The sequence below is a fragment of the Hetaerina americana genome, unplaced genomic scaffold (genome assembly GCF_022747635.1).
Source record: "Hetaerina americana unplaced genomic scaffold, ioHetAmer1.1.p SCAF_7, whole genome shotgun sequence".
Lineage (NCBI taxonomy): Eukaryota > Metazoa > Arthropoda > Insecta > Odonata > Calopterygidae > Hetaerina > Hetaerina americana.
The window spans coordinates 78,671,422-78,689,371 of record NW_027287316.1 but is presented as its reverse complement, the minus strand read 5'-3'; the positions used below and the strand labels follow the sequence as shown (position 1 = coordinate 78,689,371).

At 37.7% G+C, this 17,950-nt stretch overlaps 1 protein-coding gene across 1 annotated transcript; it reads left to right on the top strand.

Annotated features, from left to right (window-relative positions):
* The first annotated feature begins 287 nt into the window (after nt 1-287).
* bor (ATPase family AAA domain containing bor) lies at nt 288-16,786 on the top strand. Its single transcript, XM_071594795.1, has 11 exons — nt 288-692; nt 769-982; nt 1,130-1,224; nt 3,558-3,723; nt 5,156-5,313; nt 6,718-6,865; nt 7,011-7,113; nt 8,920-9,167; nt 9,956-10,123; nt 12,246-12,444; nt 14,576-16,786. The coding sequence occupies exons 1-11, from the start codon at nt 497-499 to the stop codon at nt 14,747-14,749; spliced, it is 1,869 nt and encodes a 622-aa protein (XP_071450896.1). The 5' UTR covers nt 288-496; the 3' UTR covers nt 14,750-16,786.
* The last annotated feature ends 1,164 nt before the right edge of the window (nt 16,787-17,950 follow it).

The following is a 17,950-nucleotide window of genomic DNA, read 5'->3' as shown; positions in this document are numbered from 1 at the left end:
TTAAAATTGTACACGTTTTTATTCTCAAATAACCATTCCAACAGTCATATTCGTCAAAAGACATCTGAAACATAAGAGTTTACTAGTCACATTCACATGCTTCATAGATTGACAGCCCATCAACCATAATATCCTTGTTCAAAATTAACTATTACAAAAGAATTCATAACCATACATAACAGGAAGCCAAATTATCGAGGTTGAATGCGCATTTCAAGTTTCAAATTATAAATAATTAACGATTGTCATTTGTCATATACGAAAATCGTTAGTCATTAGAAATTTACCTTATTTTAGGAAGAGTTAAATAAATAGGCGGTGATGTTTCTGTTACATAGCTGAATAATAATAAAAATAGTTTGTTCATTCAACTAATAGAGTGGTTAGGGGGTTTTTATGTTAATAAATTTCAACCGGCGTCGTTAGGTCTTACATCACCTTCTGCAAGCTCACGTGTTGAAGATACAAGGATCAATTTTACCCAGAAATTGAAAACATGTCGTGGTTATTTGGATTAAGGAAGGATCAGAATTTACCTTCAGATGGTCTTCAATTTCCTCAGCCTCCAGCAGCCGCTGGGGGAGGCGGAGATAGTGGTGATACTAGTGGTAAAAGTAAAATGGATGCATACCGGTTTGATTCCACTGCTTTGGAAAGAGCAGCGAAGGCAGCAAAAGAACTGGAAGCATCAGGTAATTGTAAATCGAAGAATTTTCCCCAGGTGAATATGTATTTTTTGGTTCTAATTGAAATGTTTGAATTCTCTAGCTCATGCTAAGGAAGCCTTGGAGTTATCAAAACTTCAAGAAGGAACTAGGCAACAGGAATATCAAGCCAAAATTAAAGAATATGAAGCGCACATGGAGCAGCTCAAGCTCGACCAAAGGAGAGTTGATCATGAAGAGAAGAGGAAAACGTTGCAAGAAGAAACCAAACAACATCAAATGAGATCACAGTACCAAGATCAGCTGTCTAGGAAGAGGTATGAATGGTGTAGCAATTCCTGACGCAATGTTTCCAAATCCTCTGGCCTTCCATGTATCAGAAATATGTTATCCATAACGATGCTGGTGTCACACTTATATTAATACCGCATCAATTAAAATTAAATACAATCTTAATTCTCTAGGTATGAAGATCAACTTCAGCAACAACGAATTGTGAATGAGGAGAATCTTAGAAAGCAAGAAGAATCGGTGGCTAAACAGGAAGCAATGCGTAAAGGTAAACTCGTGTTGGTGATTATTTTAATGTATTTCTATTCATTAACATATTAACCTCATCTTGGCGGTGAAATTTTGCTGTAATTATCTTCTAAAACACAAATTTCTTGCTCTCAAAAGTATGCTATTGAGCCACGTGACAAATCCCGAAGTTGATAATCTATAGCTGTGTGCTGGGGGAAACGTTCAGCATGTCTGTCAAGGACTACATTTGGGACACAATGTGGTGGATGATGTGTGCCAAAGAAGTCGTCATTAATCTCTTAGTTAATGAACGTTTTCCCGAGGAAGTCGTTTGTATTCGCATATTTATGAAAATAGCCAAAAGTGCTCATCCTCTCTTGTTTAATTTCCTTAGTAGAAAGAATAATTTAATTTCTATATTTCAGCTTTAAAATATGAACTTAGATTTTTCTGAAGTTAGCTTTAGGGTCTCCGTGAAGTATACCTCAGGTTATGCATGTTCATTCCTGCCAATAGCACCGAGTGCTTCTTGATTTTCTCATAACGCTTTGTAGGGTGTACAAATATGTTGCTAGTTCTTAAAGGCACTGATTTTCTAAATTAAGGAATGATAACATAGTTCTAATATTACTGATGTGTTAACTGAAGTGGTACTGATTAATACAAGGCTTTGAGTGATTTTCCTGAAGCTGATTCTCAACTGATTTGAATGATTGATTCTGGAGACATCTAATACGGTTAATTATGCATACACATTGGGAATTTGGCGTTGGAATGTGTTAGTCACTGCCAGCATTTGGCAGGCTTAATAATTAGACATTGATAGAATGTGCTTAAATCTATGAATCCCAAGTGAAATATTGGCTGAAAAGGAGACTTTAAGGGCAGCAGTTAGGATAATTCATATCTTGTCTGTCAGTTCAATGATGAAAGAGGGGATGAAGCTTGTAGAATAGTTGCCAGCTTGCGTAGAGCCCCTTCTGGCACAGAAAATGAATTTTATAGATAAGAAAGCGGCTAAGTGCATGGATAAAATAGTGGTGCATTCATAAATGCCAATAAATGACTTGGAAATGATTGAATGGAAGAGGTCTATGAAAGTATTACAGGAATGATGAGTAATATAAATGGGAAAAGAATTGAATAATGCTTGAGTTTTGAATTGTACTGTCTACTGAATGCCAATGCGGAAAAACTATTGAAAAACGTTGTGAAAAGGGAATGGGATTAAAGATGTGAAAGACTAAATGGGTTCTGCAGGTAATATAAGATAGAAGTAGAAAATGCCACGTTTGAAAACAACCATCGTAATTATGCATGGAAATTACTCAGAGATACAAGTAGGCATCAACATGGAATTTTATTCCATGCATGGTTAAAGTGCAGGAAATTGTAGTGTCTCAAATAAATTTTTTACTACCCTGTGAAATTCAGTGAAGATATAATGTCTGGATGATCAGACCATATTTATTTCTCAATGCACAATGTATATTAGGTAGTTCTATTTTCAATTTGAACGTGGCACTGTTTAGGTTATCAATTTGTGTTGATGTTCTAGTCTAGCTATAAACTGATGTTTAACAATAATGAATACATCTAATCATGGAAGAGTTTTTCCCTATGGGTAGTCCATGAACCATATATGTTGGTATGGGGAAGGGGGTCATGATTGGTGCTATAATGTGTAAAATGGGATGAATCAACGAGTTTAAAAGACCTTATGTAGTAATGGCCAAGTATTAAAACATTTGTGATGATTATGGTGCATTAGATTTTGAAGGGTTACACATTGTTACCCACAATTGTTAATAAAGATTTCTTCAGTGCTTTTATTTAATAACATTGAGGAAAACTGAGTTCCTATAAATTGAAAAACACAAATGGGGTGGAATGGGAAGGGTGCAGGTTAAAGACATGGTACTATTTGGTGGGTGTGGATAAATTCATGGGTTCCAGATGAATGTGGAGTCTGAGTAGTCGTAGCTTTAGTTGGGAGGCAACCGACAGCTGAGGTCATTTGTGCCATTAGGAATGGATTGGAAAGAAGGAAGAGTGGAGAGAAACCCAGCATTGGTATTAGCCTACTCTCAACGAAAGGCACCAAGGGGTCTGCAGTTTTAACATCCCATCCGACGGACAGTGTACTCACTCAAGTGCTCTCCACAAAGTAACTCAAGTAGGGGATGGGGTATCCCTGAAAAATATCTGACGTCTCCAGGATTCGAGCATGGGACCTCTAGGTGGGAATCCAGTATGCTAGCCACTGCGCCATTATCATTTCCATGTTTGTTTAATTCTTGTGTGGTTCATAAATGCAAGCAAATTGGTAATGTCTGAAGGATGTTAATCGTTAAAATTATTCTTTTGCAGCAACGATTGAACATGAGATGGAGATGCGCTCGAACCTGGAAATGAAGAAATTGGAAGCTGAATTACGTGCCAAAGCTAAAGTAGATCGTGAAAATCAGGATCTCCACTTAGAGCAGATACGTTTGAAGGCAGCAGAGAACAGAATAACTGTCTTGGAATCTATCAAGTGAGCTTTCCAGAGATCTCTTGTTTATATTTAAGCATTTTCTTTGCAAGTAAGTACAGAGTTACTTGTGGTGTGCTATGGTGATGCTCCTAATCAGTCTCTTATTTGATTGTTTAGTTGTGCCGCATGCATTCTTTAATACCTCGGTACTCTTAGACCACTCCAACATTTTACCGCTTTGATTTCCACCCCTGCCACTCACAACGCCACTGATATTATAAGTTCTACTCTGGGGGCACTGCATGTTTGTGTGTCTGTCTACCAGGGCTGTGTGTTGTCTGCATAGCTGGGCAATCATGAAATTGCTGCCCATTTCAGAGCTTAAGATGCTGTTAGCCATTTAAAATTGGCTTCAGCTGACAATGGACACGGTGCTGTATGTGAAGCATTCTTATATACTTGATGTTTACAAAGTAAGGCAAGCTTTATATCATGGGAATCCCATTGTTTGCATCAGCCTATTCTTGAAAAAAATGCTTTGGGGTCAACAGTTAAGCCTCCCAACCGGCATAGGTCATACTGCATGTAAAGTGCTCCCAAAACAGCCCCCCAAGTTGGGATGCCTCTGAAAAATTCTGCCACTGTCAGGATTGGAACCCTGGTCCTTTCTGTGTGAAGTCAGTACCTTAGCTATCACATGAACTCAACCCCCTGATAGCTGAAGTCATTTGTTTCATTAGGAATATGTGCCCATGGTTATCTTCCAAGCAACCTGCTTCTACAGGAAATAGCGTCAAGAAATCTGGGTTGCTGGGTCTGTGAACCTGGCAGTGGTGGGAAGCAAATGATGGTTTTGGAGTCTGAGCTTTTTGATGATGGTGCAAGGACAGCTGTAATTAAAAAAAAACAACTTTAATCCACACAGTGGTACCACAAAAAACATGGAAATACATTGAATTAAATTGGTATTAACACTTGTTTGAATCACGGATACACCATATTCATAGTAATCCATCTGTAAGTATAAAAATAATGCCTTAAAGATAATGAAACCTGGGTAACTAATTAAAATGGGGTACACTGGATAGACTTCAAGAAGGCTCAGAATTAACATAGCCTATGTATAAATTCAAACAAATCCCATCTAATCTGATGGATCTTTAAAAGACGTCTCCACCAAATTCTGTCCATAAATTTCTCCTCCTCCTTAACCTGTTTGTTTCGTTACCTCCTTAATGGCGTGGGGCATAAATGGAAAAATGAATAACTATAACCATAATTAACTAATTTACTGCAATTTTATAGTAATTTGTGTTTGTAATTAATATAAATTTTGATGTTAAAATTTGTTATCTATCATTAAACATAAATATCATTAAATTCTAGCATTGTTTTCCTCAAGCGTAGTCCCTATTTTATTTCAATGGATGAGTATGTCAAGCTGCAACTCTGCAAACAGTGTCGTTACCATTCTTTTCTACTTGCAAATCAGGACTGCTGGATCTGTTTTGGGTGCGGGAGCGCAGGCGTTCTTGCACGATTGGGACAAAATAATATCTGCAGCTGCAGGCCTCTCCCTTCTGGCGCTTGGCGTTTACTCTGCTCGCGGTGCTACCGGAGTGGCTGCTCGTTACATCGAAGCTAGATTAGGTAAGTTGTGGTGACATTAATGCATAAACATGATAAACGAGGGAATTTCGTTTTGGGATTTGAAAATGGTAAATTCAATGCTAAAAACAATTAATGGATTGAAATTTTGGTTTTACAGCACTGATAAAAATAGAAAAAAAAAAACTTTTGTGCACCTGATAAATTTGTTGAAACACCTAGAAGTTTAAGCAGGCGAATCATAAAAAATCTTAAAGATTATAATTATTTCAGTTGCCTATTCATGTTGGTTGCTTGCAACTGTCTATTGAAAAAAAGTGAAATACATGTACATGCATTAGAGGAGGTACCTGATGCGCAGTTGCTTTGTTTTCTTAAAGTTTAGGTGTGTCAAATTTCCTCTGCAGAAGCATTAATTCTTTCATCCTATCGTTGATCTGGTTAAATTCTTACAAAATATTGTCTTGAAAGATTGTGCATTTCAGCAAAATTTGAATCTGATTTCAGAACTGTGACGACATTGTTAGTCAAGAATGACGTAAGTCACAAGGCATTGGCAAATGTTTGGGTTAGCTTTTGAAGGCTATCTTCGCTCTTCATAGGATACTTTTATATATTTGGATTGAAACAGCTAAATCAAATGGATGATAAGAATTATCTGAAGAGTAACTCTCCAGATATTAGTCCTGATGAAATTCCAACTGATAATGTTGTGTCAAAGATGTTGTAGAAGGTAATTGATTCACTCAGGAGACATGGTTTTATTAAATGGGAAATGGAATCACTGCATGTAGTTTTGGTTTGACAGTCGTTTCTAAATGAAATGTCATTGTGACCCTGCCATGGGTAAACGGCTAAGACGTTACCTCAGAATTGTCTCAAATGGGGTAAAGCTTCCATAACCTCAAATTCAAGGGAGTAAGAGGTTTCCAATGACCAGTATTGCGAACCTAACGAAGTGGATGCATGTTTCTCTATTTCATTGGTAAGGTTTAATCATCATTGGCAATCATTGAAAACAAAAACAAAAAGAGGACCAGTGATATTCTGAAACTGTCTGTAACACTAATCGATATGCATTTGGTCATTAATTTCTTAAGGGGTAGTGCCAGAAAGAGTGATTGTAAGACAAAAGAATTTATTCTTTTAAAAACACAATTTACTCTGGTCAATGTTGCCCCATCATATTTGATTAAAGTGTACTCTCTAGGAATACATAAATATTTGCTTGCAGAATTTTTATCCGGCAGTTGTCTCAATGAGGATTGCTGTGATTATGAGCAAACAACAATTCTGGGGAATTCTTTGCCCCAGAGAACAGGTTCTGAAAATCTTAAGCCATTTTAGATGTCATATTTTGGCTGATGGGATACTTTTGTTCATGACTCCATGAACCCATCTTGATAGACTAGCCTGGTCGTACAGCATTTACTATTCTCTTTTTAGGTAAGCCATCTCTGGTGCGAGAAACATCAAGGTTTTCTCCATTAGAAGTAGTAAAGCACCCGATACAGAATATCAAACGGCTTCGTCTTAAACCCCAAGATGCTCTGGCTGGCGTTGTTCTGGAGCCAAAATTAGAGGAGAGGCTGAGGTAATCTTTCTCTTCTCTCTCTCCTATGTGCGACTGTGGAATTCATTTGGAAATTTAAGTCGGAGAATCACTCCCTCTCTCTTTGTTTCATTTGGCAAAATTAATTGTATGTTTTCTTCTGATGTGATAATTTTTCAATTTTCAGGGATATAGCGATAGCAACAAAAAATACCAAGCGAAATCGAGGAATGTATAGAAATATATTAATGCATGGGCCTCCAGGAACAGGAAAGACTATGTTTGCCAAGGTGAGAAAATTGCTATGCTTGCTTAATTAATGTCATTTCATTTCAGAAAGGCTAGTTATTATATTGTATGCTTCTTCCGTAGCAATTGTTTGGTTTGTCTATAAGAGGTTATTTCTCACTGTAGTTAAGATCTTTGAAGGCAGTTGGTCAAGGTTAAAAGAATATCATGTTCCTGGCATTGAGTTACTTTTCATTAACATACATGTATGAGAAAACAAATTTTGTACTTTTCCACTAGTTCATTGGTAACGTACCACACGTTTTGGTTCAAAGAACCGTCATCAGGTACAGGACATGTCAAAAAGTGAGTGATTGCATCATATTTATGCATGTTTGAGGGAAGGAGTAAGGCAGGAGGGGACGTATGGGGGAAAGATGGGAAAAATGCAAAGACGGCAGAGAGACCACAGAAAAGGAGAGGTAGAAAGAGTGGAGGGAAAATGAGCACATGTGGTCATTAATGGGTGGCAGTTAGCTGGTACCTTGGCGATGGGGAGGAGGGAAGAATAAAGAAGGGTTAGGTTGGAAGGGGACATAGAAGGGACAGAAGCAGGTTGAGGGATGCGGTACTCTCACTCACATAAAGTGCCCTCCACAAAGCACCTCAAATAGGGATCTGGGACACCACTGAAAAATAACCACCACTCTCGGGAGTTGAACCTGGGGCCCTCTGGGTGGGAAGCCAGTATGATAACCACTGCACCATATGGATCCCCTGATTGGCGATGGGTTGTTGGAAAGTCTGATGGAGGGGAAGATGTTAGTGAAATGAGGAAAGGGCAGGAATAGGATGGGGGGATGTTAGAGGCAATGAATGGAGGAAGGAAGTGTACGGCGATGAAAAGGGGTTTATTATTAATGTCAGATGTCTGATTGATTGTTTTTTAGGAGAGGCTTACAAATCTATTTTAACTGATAAAATACTACTAATAATTATATTAGTCTTAACATATTTTCATGCATCTCCAATTGAAACTAATAGTTTAGCAGTAGCTTATTCAAAGAATGAAGGGTTATGAAAATAGAAAGTCTTCCAACTGATGAATTAATCAAAAAGAAACATGTATAGTTAAAATAAATTTTGAGGTGTTATAAAAATATCCCTGGCATTGAATTGGAGTGCATACATGTTTCAATTTGTTGGTAAATCATGAAAGTAAAATCCTTGTGCAATGACAATGGCTGAGCAGTTATCAGTCGTTTGTTGAGGTTAATCCGTATATTTGGTAGGAATCTTAAGGTTTGAATGTTTTTTATAGGAAATTGTTCATGTAAATTCAAAAGTTCACGACATTCAAGTTAAAGTAATAGTGGAGTGATTTTAAATTAATGTGTCCATCTTCTGCTCAACGTTCTCCAAATCGACTACTTCACTTTTTCGACTGACGCGTTGAAAACAAGTGCGTGTGTTAACACTTGTGGGATAATGTTTTTTCTCAAAGTTCATTGTGTATCTTCTGCATATGTAACCACATTCTGAAATTTGTAACCATTTCAAACTTTCCCTTGCCATTGTGTTGAAATGTTTACCACATTGTAGTCCTGCCCGGACGTCCCCTGATCTTTGGTATTTTTTATGTACCATGTGTCTGTCTCCAGGAAGTCATGGGGAAGAATGAATGAATTTTGCAGGCCTCATAATGCTCAGTTCATGGTGAGCTCTGGTCCACCAACACCGTTTTCTGGTTTGGTTTGGCTTTGGCACAATTTTTATCGCTCGTGACATGTTGCATGTTCACGGAGTGGCTCAGCGGGGCCCGATCTATTGGTGCACCACCCTATTATAACCTACTTTTTGAATTGCAGAAATTGGCAATCCACTCTGGAATGGATTTTGCCATAATGACGGGTGGTGATGTGGCACCAATGGGCCGTGAAGGTGTCACCGCTATACACAAGGTGTTCGACTGGGCAGGCAGCTCTGGCAGGGGTCTTTTGCTGTTTGTTGATGAAGCAGATGCCTTCCTGCGAAAGAGAAGTTCAGAGACCATAGGGGAGAATCTCAGAGCGACACTAAATGCATTCTTATACCGCACAGGAGAACAGTCTGGCAAGTAAGTTTGAGGAATAAATTGCCGAGCCAAGGTATAATATTTTAATTCCTATTCTCAAGGGGAATGTCTGAACTATTTATAATGAGTGTGTAGCCCTCTAATTTTTGGCTGTCTTACCTCATTTTTCAATAAATTGTTATTGGTATCACACCGCTTTTAGCATAATTGCTGTATAAGTTGTGTTTTGTTTTGTATTGAAATGTAAAGTTGGTAATATTTTGCAGTAGTTGTTTGCAATGGTTAAGTATTTCTGTGTTTGTGATTTAGGATGGAATAAATTATATGTGCCAACATTATATTAACTTTAACATGTTATGTAGTACATCCTTGCTACATTTTACCATTACTTGTTATTCATGTATCTCGATCCCTACTTGAGGTGCTTTGTGGAGGGCACTTTGAGTGAGTACGCCGTCCGTCGGATGGGACGTTAAGTCGCGGACCCCTTGGCGCCTTTCGTAAAGAGTAGGCTAATGCCGACGCCGGGTTTCTCTCCACCCTTCATCCTTTCTTGTCCTTCCCCTATGGCGCAAATGACCTTAGCTGTCGGTCGCCTCCCCTCAAAACTACTACTTGTTATTCATTTGAAAGTATTCAGTGGGAAAGTAATGGCTACTTAATCCTCCAATGAAAATATTACCCTTCACTCTTTTGTGGTGCTATCCATATGAGTCAATTTATTAAGCTCCATCTAGAGCAGAAGTACATATTGTATTGTCATGTTTGAGAGCTTTCTGAAACATAAGTGTAATCGATGGCAATTGATGAAAAGTCTCAATCTACTTCAGGTTTATGTTAGTGCTGGCATCCAATACTCCTGAGCAGTTTGATTGGGCTGTGAACGACCGATTGGATGAGATGGTTGAATTCTCGCTCCCTGGTCTCGAAGAGAGGCAGCGTCTTGTTCGTTTATACTTTGACAAGTTTGTTCTTCAGCCTGCCACGGAAGGGAAAAGGTAATTGATTTATTGATTCTTGAGTTAAGTCATCTTTGGTAGACTGTCAAGACATTCTGAGGCTAGAGAAGCATGTATGCTTAAGCCTCAGGTACACTTGAAAGTTTCATGAAATTATAAAAAAATAATTTCCGTTATATTTTGATTGCTGAACCCTCTTGTCTTCACTCTTTGCCTTGCTCTTGGCTGTGCTGCATAAAGTAGACTCCAGCCCTCAACTGGTGCAAAGGTTTGTCAATGTTTTGCGAACTTCTGTGAAGCATTTATGATGATATTTGTCTTTTACAGTGGAACCTTGTAATATGAACATGATCCACTCCATGACCCGTCTTGTAAAATTGAACACTCACAAAGTGAATCATTTTTTTTTCATATAAAGTAATGTAAAATACGATAATGCTTTCAATGCCAAAAAAAATTAATTTTGTGCAAGGTTTATCGAAAGAAAATTGGGGATCGTGATGGTGCGGGGGCTAACGTACTGGCTTCCCACCCTGAGGGCCCGGGTTCAAATCCCGGCAGTGTTGAATATTTTTCAGAGGTATCTCGATCCCTACTTGAGGTGCTTTGTGGAGGGCACTTTGAGTGAGTACGCCGTCCGTCGGATGGGACGTTAAGCTGCGGACCCCTTGGCGCCTTTCGTAAAGAGCAGGCTAATGCTGACGCCGAGTTTCTCTCCTCCCTTCACCCTTTCCTGTCCACCCCCTATGGCGCAAATGGCCTTAGCTGTCGGTCGCCTCACCTCAATACTACTTCTACTCGAAAGAAAATTATATATATAGTATTTAGAATTGTGGTTCAGATTCACCTTTTTTTCTATCACGGAATGAAACCACCGGGAATGCAAATTCAATTCGTATAAAACAAGAAAAGAATCAAAATAATTAGTTTATTATTTATGATACATTCACAATTGTTTTTTACAAGAAACCTGTTGAGAGACAGGTTTCTTGCAAAAATGAATTATGTTTTTACCGACGCAAAAATTACCCAAATCCAAAAATTACCCTTTTACCCAAAAAATTTTTGAAAATGCAACATAGCATTATCATTACGTAAATGTTTAGCTAGAGTAGCCAGTCTCATTAGAGCGATGCTTCTCAATATACAACAGAGACATTATAGTCTTCATCTCTTCCTCAATGGCGAAATGAACCAACCTGGAATATGAATTAGATTTGTGGAAAAAAAATTTAAAGTAATTGATATATTATTTATGATGCATACCTAATTCCTTGGTACTAGAAAACTTAAGAGATACATTTGATTTTGCTGACTCTTCAAGATGTTGCAAAAATACAACACAGCATTATCATCATATAAATTCGTAGCTTGTGTAACAACTGCCGTAGTATTAGGGTGATGAATCTTAATGTACGATGCAACAGTTATCTTATTGTGCTAGTTGATTGTTGCTTTGCTGTTACCTCCTCCTCTTCGTACAAACTCTCCTCCACAAACTTCATCCTGTGAAACACCATTGCATCTCCATAATCTCTTCAAGAGTCAGCTATTCCTCGTTATTTAGGATAGTACAAATCTTTGATGTCGACCGGTAGTGTGTGCGTGATAGATCAACTAAGATCTTGTTCTTACTTTTGAATATAACACTTTTCATTTCTACAGTTATTTTTATTCACTTTTGAATGTCTTCCTGCGGCTTTTTCTTTGGGGACATTTAAAAAAATATAAAATATTATTAAACTTTGCTTGAAAAGTCTCTGATAACACACCCGAACACAAGTTTAGACAAATGTGTGATCATTGTCGACACTACGATGCTAGTGGCACTTGTGCTAAACACAAACGCAAACAGCCAGCGCAATCACTTCAGGCATCCCCCTTTCCTCGTCAGTCATTATGCAAAATGTCACTTGATAAGCGAGCTATTCTTGGGCACAACAGTTTTGCTTGTTATGCAAGTTACTCTCTATCCAAGGTACTCGTTAAGCAAGGTTCGGCTGTATTTGGTAAATGTGCAAAAGTTACATGGATGAAAGAATAATAGTATTTGGATGTTGAGTTGTGTCTCAGTCCGTTTCATGTGAGGGACTACCGGACGAGACGAAGGTGTACAAAATCAGCGAGAAACTTCTTAAACAAGACCCATTTTCATTCATAGGAGACTAAAAGTAGCACAGTTTGATTATGGAGAACTCTGCTCAGAGGTTGCTTGCATGACTAAAGGAATGTCTGGAAGAGAGATAGCCAAGCTGGGAGTGGCTTGGCAGGCAGCGGCTTATGCTTCAGAAGATGGCGTTCTTACTCGCCAAATGGTGATTGATCGAACTGCCGATGCTGCTCTTCAGCACCAGCAAAAGGTAAGCCTTCCTTGGGTTATGGTTGTTGGGCATATAAGTTAAGTAATCATTGGGTTTAACATCAGACCAGACTGTGGGAAACTGTAGTCGAACTATTTCATTCAGGAACGTGGGATTGGTTCTCCCTGCCTCTTGTTGTACATCGTTGAAGTTAATTCTACTATAATTTGCGGTGAGGCTAGTCACTAATAATTTGTTATTTTATAAATAGGTAGAGGTCTTTATTTGAGCGAAATTGATACAAAATGGTCCCTTATTCCATATAACCCTTAGATAGATAAAAGTAGATATTTTTTATTTTTTGGTGCATTGATAACTGAGATAATTGGCACCTATGAATACATAAAACCTCCTCACAAGGATCACTATGGACCACGAACCTGAAAGCGAGATATTGGTTGTGTTTAGATCAATCTTTCCTTCATTTAATTTTTTTATTACATTCCACTTTATTCAACCCTTTGTGCCCCTAGAGAGTACTGTCTCGGTGTTTATTTCTATAAAATATTCTAATTGCTACAGATACTTGTATGTTTTTCAATTACTGCAGTAGCCTAAATATAATAAGCCAACCCCCCAGGAAGTACCAAAATATTTAGGAATAAGTAATTTTTGCAGATTTTGTGCAGGAGAATTCCAGACATGAATGAGCAACCAGTTTGTTGAAATATGTTTACAAAATATGTTGTACATTGCATAGTTATAGTGGTAGCATGAGAAATATTGGTATTTAGAAGCACATTGGTATGTTCTTTTTAAAGATGAATATAACTAGTGATACCCTAATTCTGTCAATCAAACCTGTGAGTTTGTGAATAATGTCTGCTGATTGGTTGCCACTAATATTGCAATGGACCTCCCAGCAGTGCACATCACTTAAACACACACCCTTAAAGATCACTTCCTCTGGAGGGATACATTTTAGCAGAAGCAATTCAAAAGCAGAAGGGCTCTTATCTAAGGAGTACAGAAGATGCCCTATGACTTCCCATTGACAACTAGAATTTAGTTCAGCTGTCTTACCAGTTTTTTAGAAACCACACTTATCTTCCTCTTGCATGAGTGAAATAATGAATTTATTTTTGTCATCCTTTGTTTCTATGTGAATGCAATTCCACATTTGCACATCCTATTATTGGAATTGCTTCTCTTAAGTTGCATGTAATGCAAGCAGTTGCATCGTGAGCTGTCAGCTCTTTTGAAAAGCTGTTCCATCACCTCTCATACAATCAGCAATAAATGTTACATGTAACGTCTTTCTCTCTCTCATCAGATGAATTTTGGTGATGGTCAATTTGCTCAGCTCAATCAACTCAACTTTTTTTAGGCCTAATCTAGGTCACTTTGGGATACATATCTTTCCCGGGGAGGTCAAATAGTTGGACATAGGTCAGCGACTAGCCTCAAGATTTGTAATTGGAAATTATGGAGATAAGGCTAGTGTTACTGAAATGCAGGAAAAATGGGAGACTGGGAAGCTTGAATCGAGGAGGAAGAAACCACGGTTTAAGCGCAAATACCAAATCTTACTTTGGGCATGCTGCATTTAAAGATATTTCTGATACAGGGGAAAAAGTTTTTTAAAATTGCATAATAGAAGATGGGAGTGCTCTTCCCAAACGTGTATCCTGGAGCCCTTCCGAATTAACATTGACTGGACTGAGGCTTTATTCCTGTTTCAGTAATATTATATCACTTCTTTTTTGCCACCTCATATGTTACCACCTGACCAAATGGTCAACTTGTAACTATTGTATTAATAATAATAATAATAATATTTTCAGAATTCAAACAGTTGAGCACCAAAATCATTTATCAAATTGTTGGTTAACATCTTGTTTGAATAGGAAACTGAATTTAAATAAAACTTCAAAAATGAATATAAACAGTAAGCAATAATTATTATTATCATAGTAAAATTAATTGAACATTTTTAAAAACTATGTTGAAAAATAATGCTTACCTTATGTTCTTTATGATAGATTGCATAGACCTGAGAAAGAATTTTTCCAAGGCTTGCATTTGAGCACCTGGGTGATTTTTTTTCATTTGCAAATTTGGGGAAGAAATATTGGCTTGTATTCAGTCAATTATGTTATTTGATGCCTCTTATCTTTTTGTAATTCCGCAGGTTGATTGGCAGAGCGAACAGGAGAAGAGGGAGTCGAAATCCATCATGTACCACTCGTTGAAGGATGCGGCGGCTGTGACCACGAGGGGTCCCCCAAGGGATGGGAAAGGGGGGGGTCAGAGTGACGGGGGTGAGGGGTCACCCGGCTCGAATCCCAACGTCGCCCTCGCGTAACAAAGTGCCGATTTAGGATCCTGCCGGAGGTCTTCCCGAGTAATCCATCTTAGCCATTCCTCAACCTAAAAGATGACAGGACAAATAAAAGTTTTAAAAGAGTAGTAGTCTGGGTGGGTAGGGGGAGGAAGGAGATCCTCCCTCCCCTCCCCCATTGTGTAGCTGCGAGAGATTTGTGCCACGGCAGTGGGTAGGGCACGTTGTGGAGCCCAGCATAGGGATTGTTCCAACCCTTCCCGGTTTGCTCCCGTCCCCATCGCTGCTCGTGAGTGCCTGTCAGTGAGTGCGTGTGGTCGTGAGTGCATGAGCATGTGTGTGTGTATGTGTCATGAGTGGCATCGAGCAGTTCCATCGTTTAGATCGGGGGATGCGTGCCGCAGAAGTTTGGCATTTAGTGAACCTGTACAGAGATTGTTGTTTAGCCCTGTGTTGCCCGCAAGTGGCACGCAAAAGAAAATGTTAAAAAAAAAGGACATGGAATGCATTTAAGTTTTGATTCATTAAATGAATCTAGTTGAATGACTCACTTCCTTTGTGTTCATCCACAACCTCTTCCCTCTATCGTACTAGCTAGCTTCCTTGATGCCTATGCTTAACTAGCCAAAATTGTGCTTGGAGTAATATTCTAGGATTTTGGTTTGAACCTGTTGTATTAAATTCTGTGGACTGTTGATGTTGGTCCTTTTAAAGATTTACCTAGAGCTCTTGACAAGTTTGCTAATAGAAAGAAAAGTTCTTTTGTACATGATTAGGCAGTCGGATCATGAGGAAAGCCTGGAATGTTCAGTCTTTTTTCTCTCTGCTCCATCCATCCCCACTTCAATACACCACCAGTTGTTCTTCATTTGCTATACAAACCTTTATGGTTCTAGTCTCATCTGAAAGGAGTTTTAGTTCTTTAATAATTTGAGAGTATAAATAAGGTAATGATCTTAATAACCTGCTATAATCAAATAGGATCCATGAATCTGCTTCTGTATATGACCGCTGAATGGTACTTGCATTTTGCTAGCATTATCTTGAATGCCCTGATAATGGTATCCAAGCATGAAACTGAAATATATATGGAGACGCATACATAGGCTTCTTGATGCTCATCACATGAGGAACTTTGGGCTGGCAGCTTGAATTGATTTTATATAACCAAATCAAAGTTGTTAATTGTATAACTAATTTATGTAAGTTGTTAATTTCACTTTAAAAGTAATTTTCATTCTTTGTCTAAAAATAATTATATAGTTAAAAACGTTTAGGAAGCATAAGGAGAACCTAATATTTTTATGGTAGAAATTTGGCATAGATTGAATGAATTGCGTGCCAACGGTCATTTGAAGTTGAGAATGTATTGTTGAATTAGAATTTTTCATTATAATATTGTAATTACATATTAATTTTTACACTAAATAATTTTTTTCAAACCAACTGTGAAGCAGATGGAATGGAAGCATATTTTTTAAAAAAATTCCTCGATCCATGTAAAATCTTGTGCAAGACCTGAAAATTTTTCATGGAAATAAGCAAGGGAATTTGTGGAATCTTTTGTTTCCCAGCGTGGCACAAGTCTCTTCAATGGCACTTGTGTTGGTACACTCTTCTTAATCTCATGCAATCTCTGAAAATTTGAACTTGATTATGAGCGGTGATTGTTCATCATAATTTATTCGAAACTGCTGCCCAATAGATAATTTAATAGAGGAAGAAGAAATGTTGGGAATATTTAATATCAAATGTGTGTTTCATCTTGGGAATAGGAGTAAGTTGTTCTATGGGTTTCTCAATATAATTAACAGCCTCTTGAAAACTATGCACCTTAACTCTGCCATTCAAGCTCTGGATTACATAGTATCTTCTATGGATGTACTTGATGTTTCTCCCCAGGAGAAGATTATTTTGTAATGGATAGATGAAAATAGGGTGTCATTTTATAGAGTATCATCAGTATGGGGTGCCAAGCTTGATTCTGTGATATTTATAGCATATTATTGCAATACTTCATTGGTTTTCTGCATGTTGTATTTTCGTATTTAGGTATTCTTAGTTGTTTTATCAGCGTTATATTATACTTTGAACTTCATTTTCACTACATTGCACCTGTTTGGTGTCTAAAACAATAAAAATATTCTTGAATAGTAATTATAACCATTGATAATTATTTTTAATGAATTAAGTTTTCTCAAATAGTTTAACTTGCATTATATCCTCGTCAATAAAACATGCTGCTGTTGCCTTTCAAATAGCATTCATCATTTCATAGCAGAGAAAAGGTTCCCTCATTCATTCAGAGGGGTAATTTGTTGCAAATTGACATATTTGTATTTGTTCAATATTAAATTAGTACAAAATCATCTCAGGAATATTCATTAGTTTGCTGTGCATGGCATTTTTACATTCGGATGATTATGGTATCTAAGTTGGTAGAAAGCTTGTTTACTGGGCACAGTGTCCCAAGTTCAAATCCAGATAATGCCTCTGGACATTGCCAACTGAGCCTGAACTGATCGGCTTTCTGGCAACAGCATTTTGTGAGACATAACCTAGTGGTAGCCACGGGAATGACATTAACTCTATCCCCAAATGTGTGAAATTCGTACACCTTACGGCTTGGCAATGGGTAAGATTCCTTATCTGATATTAAGCCAACCTGGATGATGACTGTTGTTTGATTTATCTTAGTTTACTCAGGTAATAATGTAAATGATGAATCAAATACATCATCTTCACCAAATTGAATGCAATTTAAAAAAACATTTAATATAGAAGCTGGTGTTATTTCATTTGATAGGTCATACCCATATTTTTAATAGCACTCACACTGCCAATATACTGTAGAAAATTGAATAGTGTTATTTTAGAGGTTAGTGAAACAAAGGGTATGTAGCATGATTTCCCCAGAATCCAGCAAATATGTATGTTTAGTTTTTGAGCTGTTTTAGTTGCTGAGGTCAGTTCACGTTACCATTTTATCAGAAGTGCTTGTAGTACGTATGTGATAAATGCATCATTTAATTTAAGCCCAAGGCATATAACCGGGTTTATTCATACAAGGCTAGCAACTCAGTGCCATGTTCCTTTCTCCAAATGGGAATAGACTTAGGAGAAATGAAGTTTCCAGATTTTATGGACTCGTAGAAAGCAGCTGATCTACTGTAAGTATAATAATAGTGTATTGTTATATAATTGAATGTGCATATTACCAATGAA